This window comes from Cupressus sempervirens, chromosome 4 (genome assembly GCF_028749045.1).
Source record: "Cupressus sempervirens isolate cs-2001-9-10 chromosome 4, ASM2874904v1, whole genome shotgun sequence".
Classification (NCBI taxonomy): Eukaryota; Viridiplantae; Streptophyta; class Pinopsida; order Cupressales; family Cupressaceae; genus Cupressus; species Cupressus sempervirens.
In genome coordinates this window covers 657000622-657018989 of record NC_143121.1, presented here as the reverse complement: position 1 = coordinate 657018989, position 18368 = coordinate 657000622, and the positions used below count along the sequence as shown (strand labels likewise).

Genomic DNA, 18368 nt, shown 5'->3' with positions numbered 1-18368 from the left:
TGACGATTCTTTATAACTAGTAATAATACAATATTACTAATAAATTATAATATAAATATTATCAAAATTTAAAATCATCATATAATATATCTAGAATTGTAATTTTGTAACATATACATATTCAAACATAATTTATTTATAATTCCTACAAATTAAACAACTTGGACAACAAAACTATAAATATATGTTTATCAGCTCTATAAAACTTTTAAATTTCTAATAATATATTCTTATCAATCTACTGTTCACGATGACATCAAAGATGAACTACAAAAGAATTTATTTATTTTCATGTTAGCAGTCCCCAATACATTGCCTCTCAATCATGGAACCTTCCAGCCAACTGAAAAATCTGCCTTCAACATCTGGGCCTGACAGGGAACTGTCACCTGCTCTTTACTTTCTCTTCTGTTTGAAGCAAACTCTGTTGTATCGCTGTGATGATTTGGTTTAATGCAATATAAAAGCCAAATACCTCAGCTCTCGTCACAAAACTTTTCTAAGTTAAAATATTTTAATGGCCATAAATATACCACTTTTAATTTGCTTATGTTTCTTAGCTTCCGTGTACAATAGCAACGGCTAAAATTTCATGATATGTGTATTGTAAATCATGATCGACGTCAGTCATATGACTTTACGAAAGCCCATGAGAATCATGGTTCTTTTTGGAAAAACCGTACTCAAAGGGACGGTGTATTACGTCTCTTCATTTTTACGACCAGGAACAAATCCCAAAAGCAAGTAAACCATAACGCCAACGCAAAGTATTGGAAAGCACTAACAAGCTTGCCTTTCAAGCAATTTTGTGAGCAGACGGGTCCCATGTAAAACACAGCGTGCACTGCTTGTTTTCAACCTTTATCTGTTCATATATAATCTATAAAATAGTTCATTCAATGCAAGCACTTACCACTTTAAGAAGAACTTAATTTTCAATCCAGTTCAACGATAGAGGAAGAACTTGATTTTTGAGAATGCAGGTTCCTGTCCTTGTGATTTCATGGCTGCTCGCTATAAGCAGTTGCCTTGTACTGTACTGTTCCGATGCAGCAACAGCTATGTCTGGTTGGTAAATTTAATTTAGTTTATTGTAATCTGACCATCAATTTTAAGTACAATTAGAGTTGAATTTGAAAGATCTTGAATTAGATTGTGTAAATATTTTTGAATTAATGTTTTAGACTTTATTTTATATTTTATCACCAGAATAAAATGATGTCAAAAAGAATGAATTTCATCAATGCTTTGGATCATATTTTCTGATCTATTATCAGAGAAAGTAGGGTGAAAAAGAGAATTAGTTCTATCAACATTTCAGATTATAATTTATAATTCACTATCCAAATATAGTGGAAAAAGGAAAAATGAATATCATCTTCATTTAGTTTTGCACCCTATGACTTCTATTATGGTGTATAATCTCAAGCATTGATACGATTAATTATCTTCTCTCCCTCCCTTCATAAAGCTGAAACATGGATGGGAAAATATTAATGCTTACATATTCAATAAGATGAACAGAAGAATTTTAATGTCTTCATTTGTGATTAGAGTTATCAATTTCAAATAAGACTTCCTTTTATGATATTTATATATGTTGCTGATAGCATAGCATGCTCTACGATCAATTATAGGAGTGAAATCTCTACCTCACTTTATCCTAATAATAGATCATAGAATATGATACAAAATGTTAACGGAATTCATGGTCTTCTTCAACTCATTCTATAACTCCTCATTTTATATGACACAAATGAATTGGAAAAGCTTAGCATCTAAAATTATGACAAACTATCAAATTCCAGGATATGAAATGATTGATTTTTTCTTCTTTATCATACATTTTAACAAAACACCAACTGTTCATAAAAATTTGAGTTATCTATCTTAATGACAACAGATTTCCACAATCCATGATATATATTCTTGTTTCTGGATAAGATTGTGTGTGAATTTTTACGTCAACATTTTGTATCATATTCCATGATCCATCATCTTAACACAGATTATCTATCTTCTCCAATTTTAGTTTCTAAAGAGCATCTCACAATAACTGATTTCTATTAAGAGAACAGATTGAACCATACATTTTGACAGGTGCTGCTATCTTCCATACAAAATGTATCTTTGACTTTTTTTCAAAATTACAAAAATATAATAAATTTTTTGAAAATTTTAGTGTGAATTCGTGTTAATTTCAATGATAAATAGGAGAAAACAATACAAAATCTGTTAAAAAATCACCACGTTTTATCAGATTCGAAAAAAATTTAAAATTTTGACATTAAGGTATCTTTTATCATAAGGATAGCCCGTGATTGTTGTTGATGGGACATGTTTTGACAATTGCAGGATACCCATATCCATTTATGACAGTGGATGCTGACAAGGCAGCTGCAAGATCATATGATTACATTATTGTGGGAGGGGGGACAGCAGCATGTCCCCTGGCAGCAACCCTTTCACAAAACTACTCAGTGTTGGTATTAGAGAGAGGAGGGTCTCCTTATGGAAATCCTGACATTGAAGACTCCACACTATTTGGAAAGCCCTTGGGAGAAACGAACAAGTACACATCTATAGCTCAGGGATTTGTTACAAAAGATGGGTTGCAGTTGCATAGAGCAAGAGTTTTAGGAGGGGGAACCGCTCTGAATGCTGGTTTCTACAGCAGGGCAAGCTTGGAATACATTCGAGGTATGAGATGGAATGAGAAGCTTGTGAGTAAGTCATATGAGTGGGTGGAGAAACAGAATGCCTTTTTCCCAAAGAAGCTTTCTCGTTGGTCTTCCTCTTTTGGAAGTGCCCTTTTGGAAGCTGGAGTGCTCCCTTTCCATGGATATACTGTGAATCATGTGGAGGGCACCAAAATTAGTGCCTCCACTTATGATAACAATAATAAGAGACATACGGCTGCAGATCTTCTTAAGCAAGCAAACCCAAAAAATATTGTCGTTCTTCTCAATGCTACAGTCAGCAGAATCCTCTTCACCACTGAATTCGGTTTGTCAATTTATTCAAGACTATTTGATATGTATTTATTTTATGTCTTATTATTGTTTCATACAAAGATTCACCATAATCATTTTGATTATCGAAAGCTTCTATAATATCATTTTAGGTTTTGTTCTCTTATTACAATTATTAAGAGCTTATCTTTTATCAGTGTCTTTTTATTCTACATAGCTTCTCTATTATTATTAGTTTCGATTTTATTTTCTTATTACTAGTTCAATTATGAAGGTCTTTTCTATTATTGACTTCCTTTTATATCTCGCATAGCCACTCTATTATTATTTTGAATACCATTTCCTCTCATTATTACGTGCCATCATTTCCATTTCTTACTAGGATCGAGCTTAGCTTCCCTTTGTCCTTATCCCTTTGATTTTTATTTAGTTTCAATTAGAATGTGATGGGCTTTCCTAAATATCCCTTCCTCAAGAAGGGGTCCCAAATGGCTCGTAATCCTACAAGCTATTCTATTTCAAATTCTTCACTTTTAAACCAATACTGGTAAGATAATCTATCAGCCATATTTTTTTTTTCACTTCTAGCTTCTTCCTAATGAACAGTTAAACTTTAGGAGCTTTTCCCTTTAATGATTAGGAAAGAACATAAATGGTTTGTATTTTAAATTCTTCTCATAACGTGAACAAATTTTTGACTTAACTTTTATGAGTTTCTTTTGGACACAAAACAGATTAGTGCTTTAAAACAGGAACTTCCTGATAACAGAGTAATTAGTGGATGGCTACATGGTAAATGGAGTTTTTATGTAAAAACAAATTTATGGAAACATGTTATTTTGAATAACGATGAAGATCCTTAAAATTGCCCATTTAAATAAAATAGTCCACCTTGAATTCCCCACTTTATATTAATCCAATCTATGCTACCCTCATATCATCCTACTGAGCATCGCTTGATATGGTGCTGTATATGCCTTATTTTTATTTCTTGCATGTTTAAATGAACAGATATACATTAAGAACGATTACAAACATTCTGTATTATAGTTTATTTCTGACATTGTGAACAATGTTTCAACTTCCTCAACTTTTATCTAAGATTTCTTTGAGAGGCCAAGACCCAAAACACGTTTGTACAAATGCTTTAAGCAGGGACTTTCTCAAAACTCTCTAGAAAAGAGAAATTAGAAATGGATAAAATTTCAGAAAACATGGTATTTTTGAATGAAGATGAAGATCCATCGGATTGCTTATTTGTAACAAACCTGATCTGTTGCAGGAAAACCAAAGGCTCAAGGGGTTGAATTCATAAACTCGGTTACTGTTGGTAAATCTCGTAAAGTTCTACTGAACAAAGATTCAGGCCACAGCGAGGTAATTGTATCAGCAGGAAGCATAGGCACTCCTCAAGTCCTCCTCTTGAGTGGAATTGGGCCTTCCCAACATCTGAAGCAATTCAAAATCCCTGTCCTTGTAGATTTACCCTCAGTTGGGCAAGGTGCACAGGATAGTCCTCGAGCAACCATGATAGTGGAATCACCAATACCCCTTGAAATTTCAAGCATACAGGTGGCAGGCATACTTCATGATTCCCGACTTTACATTGAATCAGCCAGTTCTGTGTCACAAGTAACCACAAGTGAAGGGACAAAAAGAAACCAATACCTTGGGCTGATTTTTGCCAAGATAGCATTTCCCATGTCAAGAGGACAGATCCAACTAACAAGTACAGACCCCAGAGATAATCCTTCAGTTAGTTACAACTACTATTCCCACCCTCTGGATATGGGAACTTGCATGAAGGGTGTGCAAGAAATGGCCAAGATTAGTGAGACTTTCTCTATTCAGCAGTACACATTTAGGAACAAGTCCAGTGGAAAGAGTGAGCTTCGATTCATTGGACAAGCATTGCCTGAATCTACATCGGATGAAGAAGCTTTGCTCAAGTTTTGCAAAGCTACACTGAACACAATGTGGCATTTCCATGGAGGGTGTCATGTTGGTGATGTGGTTGATCGAAGGTATAAAGTAAAAGGGGTTTGTGGTCTCAGGATTGTGGATGGTTCTACTTTTAAGGATGGCCCTGGAACCAATCCACAGGCAACTACTATGATGCTTGGCAGGTGCGTAGAATTCAAATACTTAAGCCCATTAGTGTCTATATTATCATGAATATAATCCTGAGTAGAAAGTGGTGCTTTTAAAATCTATATGAAATATGAAAAGGAAACATAAAACAAAATAGATATATAAAAAAACAATAATGAAAAACAATTCTTATCACCTGATTTTCCCATATATCAAATGGATCTAAAATGTCCACAAGAAAATGTACTTGTTTTGATTCTTTAATTGCTAAATAATTCATTATATGACAATAAAGATGGATGTTTTCAGGTACATGGGAACGAGGATCCTCAAGGAGCGTCTGAGACAGAACCGTAGCCAAGTCTTAGAAGAAGGAAAGAACAAGGAAGCTTTCACTGATATGAATATCATTAATGCCTTCCATGAATAAGTAAGATAGATGTCTTTATGGATTTATAACCATTGAACGTTATTTTGGCTGCCATTGAAAGAGTGAAGTGTGCAGTGTTCATCAATACGGTAATGGCAAATAAAATGGCAATATCTCTGTATTATCAGTAATGAAGATATTCCCTGAAGCGAAAATTGGTAGAGACTTTTCAACATAATTAATTGTACCGAGCAATTATGTTTGTAGAGGGAACATGATATACGTTATTTGTGTAAAATTGGTTTAAAATTATATTAAAATTTGTTTTCTGTCTTTTTATCAACGAAAAGTCTTAATTTGTGGGTACTCGTTTAGTGTGATGGTTTTAGTAAGGTGTTGATGTTCTAAAGTTCAAATTCTATAGTAATGTTATAGTAATGTTGAATATTAATATTGGGGATGAGGTTCCTTATTTGTGACTTCACTTGTTCATGGCTCTTTTAGAAAATGGTTGCAACCTTAATACAATAGATTTTCAAAGAAATATCATGTTGCATGTACATATCAATAAAGGAGGGATTCTTGTGTAAAGTTGACTCATTCCTTTAGCTTTTTGAATAGTGTTTGTTTTCATATCTTGTATTAACCATGCACTTTTGGTAAAAATGATGTTATTTTATAGAATTTAAACATGTTTGATCACATCGTCTCAAATCTCTCAAACATCCTAGAGTTTAAACACATCTTAAATAGTATTATTTTAATATATTTATTGTAAGAATTATTATTTATAAATAATATTTTAGGATAAGCTTATGATATAATGAATTGAAAAAAATATTATAATAGATTATAAATAATTGGAATATTATCATTAATATTTTGATAGTATTAAGAATATTTTTTACCATTAGAGTTGGGGGTAGGGTTGGTGTTAAAAATTGAATCGAGGTACTAATGAAATATTAGGATTCTATTAGAATAATGGTTCAATTAATTCTATTGGAATACAAATTTGAATTTAGCATCAATGTTATAGTTAAATTACATGTAATATTCCAATAGAGTTGGAGTTTGATTTAAAGTTCAATAAGGTTAAGGTTAGGTGAGGGTATAATTAAGGCAAAATATTTAAGTTAGGAGTATTAGGGTTAGCCTTAAGTTAGGGTTAGATTCAGTGTTAGTGTTTAGTAAGGGACCAAGGGTTATAATCATGTTCTAATTAAATTTAAGATTAGGATTCAATTAAGGTTGGGGATAGGATTAGGAACTAATTCAAGTTATAGGAGAAATGTTTGATTTATGCTTAGGGCTCCGATCAGAATGAGGGTCCAATCAAGGTTTAGGGATAAGGTTGGGTTGGGGTTAAGTTTCAATTAGGGAAATATATTTGAGTCAAGGTAACAATTAGAGTTAGAACTAGGTTTTAATTAGGGTAGGGTTATAGTTAAGGTTCAATTTGGGTTAGAGATAGTATGAAAATTATTTGATGTTCAAGATATAGTTATGATTAAATTTAGAGTGAGAATTAGGATTCGAGATACAATTAGAATCAGAGATAGGATTATGATTAAGGTTAAATTAGAGTCATATTTCAATTACAAATCAACTACCAAATAAACCACAAAAAAACTACTATTTTATAACAACCTGTTGGCACTCAAAATTGTAGCCCTACTTTTGAGTACCATTGAGAAACTAAGCCCTATAAACGCTTTTTGATGCACGTGTACCCGCCTATACTTTTGAACCCCAAGAGGTGTTTAATGTTTCTACTACCTTTCATTCAATGTGTCTATGTGTTTCATGATGATAAATTGTCATTTCAAGCCATTTTGTGAAGTCTCGTTTGAGCATTTGTCAAATCTACATTTTTGCTTAAGTGTCAAATAGCAATAGGAGCCTATGTTTGCAATTGAATATCTCGCACCTAAAAATGTTTCATAACTCGCCACTTTGGGAGTGTTTACTGTCCATACCAGAGGACCTATGTTTTAAATTTTGAATCGTTTTGAATCCGTTTGACTAGGTTTTGAATCTTTCAAAGTTGGTTGTTTATTGACATCATGTTGATGCAATTTATTTTTAATTCTGGGAAGCCCTGTTTAATGTGTTATAACTTTGACCTAGTTGACCAAAATGTGAAAAAAAAAATTGTGTTGCATTTTAGACGTTAGAGACTTTCTATATTTCAAGTTTGAGCTTATGATGAATCCGTTTGGTTAGTTTTCAAATGCAATTCCAAATGCAACTTGTAACTTTTTACTGGTGTCATGAAGTGCAGATTTATCAGAACCTCTGTTTGTGATGTCATATCTTGAAATATATAATAGGTGAGATCAAATGGATTGTACCACTGTATTATACTCTGAAAATACTTTAAGTGTGCCAATTTTTAAGTCTTAACGAATCTGTTTACACACTTTCCCAGGTCAATTCCATTTACAAAAAATGTTTTTCTGCCAATGTTTCCAATCTACAATTTTGAGTACCCTACTTTGACCACTCGCCATTTGCACCCAGTTATTCATCATGAGCCCAAATCATAGATCCATACTCTCCTCGTGACAGTGAACCAATGCCCCAGTTTTCATTCTCCCAAGTGTCAATTTGCCTAGTTTTCAGAGCCAAATTCGAAACCAATATGTTGTTTTTTGACATGTTTATGTGCAGGTGAATTTAAGAAGGCAACTTTGATGGTCAATATCTTTTGACCCCGAATGCATCATGAGAAAAAATTTGACACGATAGGAGTATGCGGAATAGAGAATCAGTGTGCCAATTTTCAGAGCCCGGTCAGGGGTTTGGATCAGTTTTCAAGGATAGTCAAAAAACCTTCTAGTATTAAATTGACAGTTTGCAGTAAAATGATAAAATGAGTTTTAAGGATCAGTTAGTGCTCGAATTTAATTCCAGTGAGCATCATATGGTTAATGGATCACTTTGCCAGTTCAGTTGTTTGAAAACAAAAAAAAAAAATGGCTGGACCCACTTTGGAGGTCTGACTAATTGCATCAAACTTAATAGAAAAAAGAGGCTAACAAAATGACTAAGAGTGAACCAAAAGTCAAGCAGTTGATAAATGAACTTGGAATTCGTGGACAACAACAATTTCCTATTATGCATAACAAGAGATATATTGTCAAAAATTGGGGACCACAACTACTACCTTCAAATTCTTTGGTATTAATTGCTAGCAAGTTTCTATTTGCACATGTCAATTTAAAAATTTATATGGAACCTATCTTGTGGAAGTGCCAAGAACCAGATGAGATTTTGGGATCTAATTTAGCAACAAGAAAGTGTTGAAAACTTTTTTAGCGGCACTATGGTGAGGAGATTGTAGAATACTTACTTGATCCCTTTGTTGTGGGCACCCCTGGAGCAGATACCGAGTCTGTATCAATGCAGCATGCTTTCACTGAAATGTGGAATTTGGAAGAAAGGTTGGTAAGGATGAAGGTTTTGGTTATCAAAACCCAAATTTAGTGGGTGGTTCAAATTCTATAAATAAAATGCAAAGTTAAACTTATTTTGACAATGATTATATAGTGCAATACTGAGAAAAAGGTCAAGATTCATGTCATTTGATATCTTCTCTTGAAATCAGACAAAGCGCTGTTGAGTTTTAAGGATAGGTTGGGTTCTATAATTTTTGGTGGGATGAAATTAATTTGGTCAAGGAAATAGGACATGGAAGAGCGAAAAGAAAGTAATTGTTGCTCTCGCCATTCTTTTTTTCAAATACATTACTAGTTCTAGAGTCCATGAACGTTGGATGCTGAACACAAACCACCATGGGCGCAACTAAGGGAGTTGAAGGTTATAAAGTGCACCCAGTTTGCAACAATGCTGGTAGATATAGAAGCACACCAAGTGTTTGAAAAACCCGCAGTCAAAAGTAGAGATATACCACGCAATGAAACAGGGGAGCTTTCTATGCATAACAACTATGGCATGTGAAAAGAAAGTTGCTGAGAAATATTAATCCCATGTCAAATGAAAGGGCCTGTACATTTGCATGAAGCTTCTTAAGCAATTTTGGAGGATATCTCACACGCAAAGAAGGAGTTTCAAGCTGCAGCAGGGGAAATTAAAAAACCCACGCCATAAAAAGGAGAGACCACATGCAAGAGTGAAGTCAAAGTAGTCCACGCATGGAAGGAAGACCCAATGATAGACAAAAGAAGCTCCACATTCAGTAGTAGGGAGCCAGTCAAAGGAGCCTCACACCAGTAGATGATGATAATGCCCAAGCAAAAAGAAAAACCCCATGTTGAAATCTGCGTGTGAAGAGCAGAACAGGATGAAGCCACCTAGAATAAAAGGAGGAACCCATGAAATGATAGAAGCTTAGAATTATAAAATAGTGATAGGGGAGGTGTCTCAGCATCAAAATCAGATTACAAAAAGAAGGAATAAGAAAATATCAGACAAGAGGAACTCCACGCTGGGAGAAGGGTGTGTTGGAGGGATCATGCGTAGGAGTAAGAGCAAAGAGAACTCACCATAAAAATGTAGAGCCTTATGCAAATAACATAGAGGTTGCATTAAAAAGTGAAGCCGTAGGACATAAAGAATACCCTGCGCTAAACAAATGGTCACCATGTTAGAGGAAAGGCGCCAAAGTTGAAGAAACAACTCACGCAAATAAAAAAAGGGTCAAATAAGCATCAAAAGCCCACACCCTTAAAGGAGAAGACCAAGCTGCTAAAGACATAGAGTGTCCACATAGGAAGCCGTCCATGTGTTGGAGAGTAGCCGCCTTATGTGTTAAACACAAAGGAGCAATCTTGAAGAAGCCGTGTGCAGATGAGTAAGCAAAACACATTAAAATTAAGAGAAAGTCACAGAGAGCAAAGGGGAAACCCTGTAAAGGCTATTATACCACATTGCCCGTGGGAGAGTCCTTTCATGTCTTTAAATATGAAAGCACACGTAAACATTGTGCCTAACAAGACAGCGCTTTTTAAAAGGCAAGCATGTGTTGAGTGGGCCCAACATGCACATGGAGGACCGCTGGCAAGTCGTAGGAATAATTTTGACCAAAGATGCAAGGACAATGATGTGGTGATGGAGGCTGAGATTTTGACACATGTCTTCATCCCACGGATGGCATAAGCCCGCAAGATCAAGATGCTCGAGGTTTTGACCAAAGATGCAAGGACAATGATGTGGTGATGGAGGCTGAGATTTTGACACATGTCTTCATCCCACGGATGGCGTAAGCCCGCAAGATCAAGATGCTCGAGGTTTAAAAAATGTAGGATTGCGGGATGCCGCCACATGGTACCGAGTCTCAGCTGGCAGCAAGGTGGCAGTCACGAGCAGTTTCAGATGGAGGTCCTAGATCACAACATGTGTCCAGATTGAACGGTGTGTGCAATCTCACATTACAGAGGTGCTCACGAGATAAGAAATGCGGGTAAGTAGGTGATTGACACGTGTTAGTGGGCCCTGCTCAGGTGATGAAATGATGATGATGTGGCACTTGATGAACAGAGGCAAACCAGTCAAAGGCTACCACCTGGCGCTTAGTCAATGGAGGTTTGACCTCGAATTCAAAGGATAGGGGAAAGTTTGGAAATAATAATAAATAATATTTTATTATTTTCTCAAATGAATGCACGTTAGGTCTTTTAAATACAAAAAGGGGTTATAGTCTAAAGTTTCAACTTTAGATTAATTTAAATTTTTGAAAATTTAATTTTTCAAATTGCAAGCCAGAGTTTTATAATAGGAGGGCATATTTGTCAAATTAAGATTCAGCAAGCTTCCAAGAGGTGAATATAGACATGTTATATATTGTCGAAATTGAGAGAAACTAAATTTTTTGAATATGAGGTTAGTTTTCACATAGGAAGCAGTTTGTTCGAGCTATAGGATGTTTTCTCCCAAATTCCCAACTTGTAACTATATTCAGGCGACGAAGTTCAAAACTATTTTATAACATGGTAATGACCTGAATAAACATAAAAGACAATGAAAATGCAATTGGGGTTGAATTTAACCACTTTCAAGTAAGTTGAATCAAGGTTTTATCAACATTCTTGATGCATATCAAATATTTTAGCAAACAAAAGGGGTTTTCATCATTGAACAGGAGATTTTTTACAAGTTTGTTACAAAGCAATGATGAAACCAAATCAGATCAATGTGTGGAAAGAGGAAGGAGGTTTTGCAACTAAAAAAGATTGAATTCCAAATAGACACATGTCATTTTGAGATGAGATCCACGAATTCATCTATCTTCTATCTCTTTCTGTCTTTCATCCATTGTAGGGGATCTAGTTTTTTCATTGTGAGACAACTGTTGGTTGGAATTTTCAGTCTTTTTGTGAGACCACTTTGTGGATCTAGATCTGTGATTCCACCTTCATTCTTTAGCATAATTCTCTTGTATGAATAGCAGTAGGAAAGCAAATACAACAAGTTCTGATATGTTAGGTGTTTTCATGTTTTGATTTCATACATTTGATTGTATTATTTCAAGGAAATGAATACAAATGAGCAAGAATTTCATTAGTTTCATTCTGATTCTCATCTCCTATCTCAATAATCTTCAATGTTTTATGATCTTTGAACAAAGAGCCTAGGTCATAGTTGCAGTCCCTTAAGGCTGGATGTTGTCTCATTATTGCTTATAACTCAAGGGGTTATGTAAAAGCTTCAGGGAAATCAATAGGGTTACAAGTTTACTAATGGGGATATCATGTAAGAATGAGATCTAGATTGAACATGGATGTATATTTACAAGGTGAATGGGTAGATCAGATGTCTGAAGATACGAATAGGTATTAGGTATCCATATGTGTGATTTTGATTCATGAAATTACCCAATGGTTAAAGCACTGATCAGCTACAAGATCATTAGTTTTTTACTGGTGCATATTAGGGGTTTTATTGAATTCAACATTATTAATCAAATGCTTTTCCCTGTCATCTTGAAGAGCTACAATAGAATTCCCTCACTCAGCTTATGAAGTTCATAGATTTGCATCTAGCTACTGTAGATCTCTATTATTGCATGAGTCATTAGGAGATATAAGGGTTTTTAATCTACTGATTATAGATTCATGGATATGTTTTGCACTAGTACTATATTGATTGAATCTAAGGTCCACCCATCTATGTTTTGTAGAGCCTGAAGTGAAGAAGGGTCAAGCCTTATAGTTGTTCTAGTGTCTAAAATAGTATGTTGAAGATGGGAGTTAGCTACCCCTAGATGTACCATATTCTCATCAGGATAATTTAAAACCTATAATGTTTTAAAACACCAACACAACCAATTACCAAATACACTAGCAATAAATTAGTATTCAATAACAATCAACAACGAAATTATCAAAGTACTTTAGTCATAAATTTGATTGCAAGATGAATGACTAGCAATAAACTACTACTGGTCACGTAATCAAAATTAGTCATAAATCTACATTTTTTGTAGTTTATTTAGTCACATATTGTTTTTTTGATAGATAATTATTATAAAATAATAATTTGTAAATCATGATCAATATTAATGGTTTTATACGAGTCGGTGCAAGAAGTTGGGTTTCACTTTTGGCCAAAAAGTAGAAGTGTTTTTCCTATTTTTGAAATATATTGTTAATTGATGCCAAAATTTGAGTCATTTAGAAATTAAATATTAAAAAACTTTAGAAATAAAAAATTTAGTACCTAGGATCTTCTTTTTGAATATATTATTTATTTGTATACCCATATGATAGTTTTTTTTGTATGGATCTTTAAAAACCACTTTTTCAAAATGTCTATTTCATGACCATATCATCCTCATATACAGACACAATAATTTGACACAACTTAATACTTTTTGTGAATCCTTTTAAATGAAGTTACCTAATGTTGAATCTGATTGAAAAGATCATTATTGAAGAAGGGAGATTGTTGCAAAGAAGGAGATTATTGATAAAGAATACTTTTGATCACTATTTGGTCACTGATGTCAAACTTGCTGGAATGAAAATTGCTTATAAGATCCAAGTACTATCATTTAGTTGATTGATGAAGAGGATTTAATTAATAAGATGTAACAAAAGCACCTAATGGAAAGGTTGATTTATGGTTTTGTAATGAAGTACAAGGATCAGTTAAGACAATGATAAAATGATGTATTGATAATATAATTGAAAATACAGAGGCTAGCTACACTTAGAAACTTTAGAAGAATAAGTTGTAACAAAGCTGTCTACAAAGCTTGACTAAGTTCATCAATGGATGCCGAGCAAGATAGGTCATGCCGCATAGATTATCAGTAAGTGTCGAGAAAATATAAAATCTAGTGTGTGTCAAGTGAAATAGAAGGAGCCAAGCAAGTTCAAGTCTTGAGCATTAGAGAAATTTAGTTGATGCCGAGTGAATCCATAGTAGGTGCTGATCATTAGTAAAACACGGTTGGTGCCGAGTAACACAGTATGTGTTGAGCATCACAAATTCAATAGTGTTGAGCTGCTGCATTATTTGAAAAGTCAAAGATTCATCAAATCTGAGCCAACAAGTTTGTTACCTTGAATTTTGTAAACCAAATGGAGGATAAGGATGATGAGCTGGTGACACAGAATTTTAGTTAAACCATTTTTGGGTGAATACAGGTGGATTCTTCATGATGTTTCTAGAAGAAACAAGATAAAGGGTAGATTCATTTAATCTTACCTAATCCATTCAAACTAAAATTAAAAGAGGGAATATTAAGAGCGGGAAAAGTATTCCAGACTTCTATTTAAGGAGCTATAGGTCACGAAGTAAGAGTTGTTGGAAAGATGTCAAGGTGAAGGCATTGAGAGGGAAGAATAGAGTACAAAGACTCTACTTTGATATGTGACTATAGAGATGATTGCATTGGTACATCAAGAATGGAGACTCAAGGTGACAAAGCTTGAAAGGAGGACAAGCTGTCAGAGCTATAGAGACTAAAAGCCAAGAAAATTTGTGAGCTGAATTGAGATCTGAAATCCGCAAGTTATGTTGTGAGTTGTATCAAATCAAAAGCCCTTGTTGTTACTCTCTAATAATTATATCAGTTAGGGTAAAATCCTATGGACTTAGGTTGGTTTAACAACCATTGTGTAAATCCTTTAATAGGGTGACATTCTAAGTGAGTGTTCAAAAGTCCTTTAACTAGGCCCACTTTTAACAGGGTGGATGAAATCCTTTAACTAGGTCACATTTAACAGTGTCGTGTAGCCTTTAATAGGGTAGGCCTTTCATAGGACATCACTTCAGAAGAGTGAGAATTGAGTAGCATGTTAGTAGTGGTTTTAAATCACTGTGTTATGTGTTGATCTTTCATGTTTTATTCCTACATGTTGATTTTCAGTAACTTGCTAAGTAGAATGTTTAGCTTGGATGCATGATTAGTTAAATGAGCTCACTATAATTAGTGAAAAAAAATTATCAAGAAATTTGGACCTTGAATAACTGATTCACCCACCCTCTTAGTTATTCTAAAGCATTTCTAACAATTGGTATCAGAGCCATCTACTAATTTGGTTTAAAGGTACTAGAAGCAGGAAGATCAAGATGTCCAAGAAAGAAGTTACCAAGCTCAACAGAGATAACTTTGCTGCATGGAAAATTTTAATTAAGTTGCACCTTGGATCAATAAGTGATTGTGCACAAACATCAATTGAAGTGGAACATGTTGACCTAGCTGTCCCCACTGCAGAAGATATGAAGAAAAAGAAGGAACATAATCAGGCAATGTTGGAGATTGCCTCTATCCTCAACTATGCTGAATTTGATGACATCGAGGGATGTGACTCTGCATTCAAGTTGCGGAAAGCCCTAATAGATATTTATGGAGGAGATTAGAATGTCCAAAGAGAAAAAAGAGAAAGCCTCAGAGGAAAATTTGATGACATGAGAATGGAGGAAGGTGAGAACATTTCTCAATATGCCTTTAGAATAAAGGAAGTAGTAAGTGCAATAAGAAGTTTGGGTGGTCATTTAGATGATGATACTACCAATAGAAAATTCTTAAGAACCTTGCTCCCTATCTATGCTATTAGAGTTTTAGCCATCCAAGAGTTAAGATGTGTACTAGGAAACAAGCTAACACTTGAAGGTATAGTGAGAAGACTTACTACATTTGAGTTATCCAACTTTGATAACTACATAAATAAGAATCTTGAATCTACTTTCAAGGCCAAGCTATCATTGAAAAAAATTGAAGAGGAGAAACCAAAGAAGAAGAAGAAAAAGGTAAAATGTGCATCTAGTGATAGCAGCACAGATGAAGAAGATGTGGAACAATTGGAAGTATTGTTGGTTAGAAGATGTCACAGAGGGAAAGGTAAATTCAAGGGTAAGTTGCCTATCATATGTTTTAATTGCAATGAAGTAGGACATATTGCTGCAAGATACACACATAAAAAGAACTACAGAGAAGGAAACAAGACAAGAACAAAAGAGAAGGTGGTAGCAGAGATTACAAAGGAAAAAAGTGCTACATTTCCGAAGAAGAGGATTCTAATGAAAATGATGATGAGGTAGTCTATGTAGCCATGAAGGATGAGTCAGATGAAGATGAGGCAACAACATTGGTAACTTGTGTAAACAAGAATGACAAATAGATCATAGACAGTGGGTGCTCACATCACATGACAGGAGACAAAAGCAAGTTTATTACCTTTACTTAGTATGATGCAAATAGTGTTAGATTTGGAAATGATGCTCCATGTCTAATCAAAGGAAAAGGTTCTATTAAACTTACAGATAAAATTTCATGTGATAATGCATATTATGTTGAAGGATTGAACTACAACTTGTTGTGTGTGTCACAATTAGGCAATGTAGGATGTAAAGTAGAATTTGGAAACAAAACTTCCAAAATCTATGACACTGATGGAAATCTGATAGGAAAAGCATACCAAACTAGGAGTAATCTGTTTTACCTAGATATGGAGGATGCAACCTTTCTTATTGTAAGATTTAATGATGTGTGGCTATGGCATAAAAGGCTATGTCATGTCAACTTTGATAATTTGATTAGCATCGAAAAAATGAAGAAAGCCAAAGGTTTACCTAAACTGAAGAAGCCTGACAATACAATGTGAAAACAATGTTAACTAGGAAAGATGACCAAGTCAAGTTTCAAAAGAAAAACCTATATTTCCAAAAAAGTACTAGAGTTAGTGCATACTGATTTATGTGGCCCAATAGAAGTGCAAAGCTACAAAGGAGACAGATACATAATTTTTTTTGTAGATAACTATTCCAGAATGATGACTATCATGTTCTTAAAGCAAAAATTTGATGCATTTCAAATGTTTAAGTAGTGTTTGGCTAGGGGTGAGAAAGAAATAGGAAAGAGTCTAAAGTGCCTAAGATTAGAGAGAGGAGGAGAATTCACATCACAAGAATTTGAGACATTTTACAATGTTAAAGGAATCAAGAGACAAACATCGGTACCTAGAACTCCCCCATAGAATGGCATTGTAGAAAGAAGGAATAGATCAGTAATAGACTGTCCGAGAACATTAATGATGGAGAAAAATGTTGCTCTAAAGTACTAGAGAGAAGTTGTAAGTACTGTTGTCTACACCCTGAATTGAGTACAAGTCAAGAAAGGTAAAAATGCAACACCTTTTGAATTATGGTATGGTCACTTACCCAATGTAAAACATTTAAAAGTGTTTGGTTGTAAATGTTACATTCTTAAATATTCTAGAAATGGTAAGTTTGATGCAAAGATTGATAAAGGTATATTCCTTGGATACTCCACTAGAAGTAAAGCATATAAGTGTTTGAATACTAACACTAAGAAAATTGTGGAGAGTGCAAATGTAAATTTAAATGAGCATGCAAAAGCTCAAGATGATGAATCCAAGAAATCAGAAGAGTACAAATCTGTTGTATACTTCTATGAAGAAATGTCTGCTGAAGATGGAGCTGACAATCAAGTTGAGAATCAGCAACAAGTTTCAATATCAGCCAAGTCGCAACCATTGAATGTCAAGTTGCATTCAGAAGCTAAGTTGTAGAATGAGGATAATGCACATTATGACTTTGAAATTAGTACACATGAAAGAGATGTGCATAGTGACTCTGAAGCTAAAAGACCAAACATGGAAACAAGGACAAAACCAAGACTATCCAAGTATGTGAGAAGACATCACGCTGATGAAAAAATCATTAGTGACAAGGAAGCTAGACCAAAGATAAGAAACTGACTAAAGAATCAATCATGTCTGCTAAGCAGAATCAACCCAAAATAGTGAAGGATGTGCTACAAGATGATAATTGGTCTAAGGCTGTGGAAGAGGAGATTGAGTAGATAGAGAAAAACAAAACTTGGACATTAGTTCCAAGACTAGCTGATAATAATGTGATTGGTACCAAGTGGGTATTTAGGAACAAGCTAGATGAGAATGGTGAGATCACAAGAAATAAGGCTAGACTAGTGTGCAAAGGTTATGCACAAGAGGAAGGACTAGATTATGGAAAAATATTTTCTCCTAGTGCAAGGATGGAAGGAGTAAGAACTTTACTTGCATATGCTGCCTACAAAGGTTTTAAAGTCTACCAAACAAATGTAAAGTCTGCTTTTTTTAATAGTATACTAGAAGAGGAAGTCTACATAGAACAACCAGATGGATTTGTAGATGATAACAACAAAGATGTGTTTTGCAAAATACATAAAGAACTCTATGGTTTGAAACAAGTTCCTAGAGTATGGTATGAGAGACTTCACAAATATCTTGTAAATATAAGATCTAAGAGGACAAATGACAATAGCACCGTATATATCAAGGTAGAAAAAGGTAAAGACATTTTGATATCTAAAATCTTTGTTGATGATATAATATTTGGTGGAAAATATGCCCTATGCAAAGATTTTGCTAATCAAATGAAACATGAGTTTGAGATGTCAATGTTTGGGGAAATCAAGTTCTTTTTTGGATTACAAGTACATC

General features: G+C 34.3%; 1 protein-coding gene across 1 annotated transcript; it reads left to right on the top strand.

Moving 5' to 3' along the window:
- The first annotated feature begins 903 nt into the window (after window positions 1–903).
- Window positions 904–5799, top strand: LOC149562955 (protein HOTHEAD-like). Its single transcript, XM_089826409.1, has 4 exons — window positions 904–1068; window positions 2356–3006; window positions 4255–5098; window positions 5373–5799. Exons 1-4 carry the CDS (start codon window positions 978–980, stop codon window positions 5491–5493), a joined length of 1707 nt encoding a protein of 568 aa, XP_089682535.1. The 5' UTR covers window positions 904–977; the 3' UTR covers window positions 5494–5799.
- The last annotated feature ends 12569 nt before the right edge of the window (window positions 5800–18368 follow it).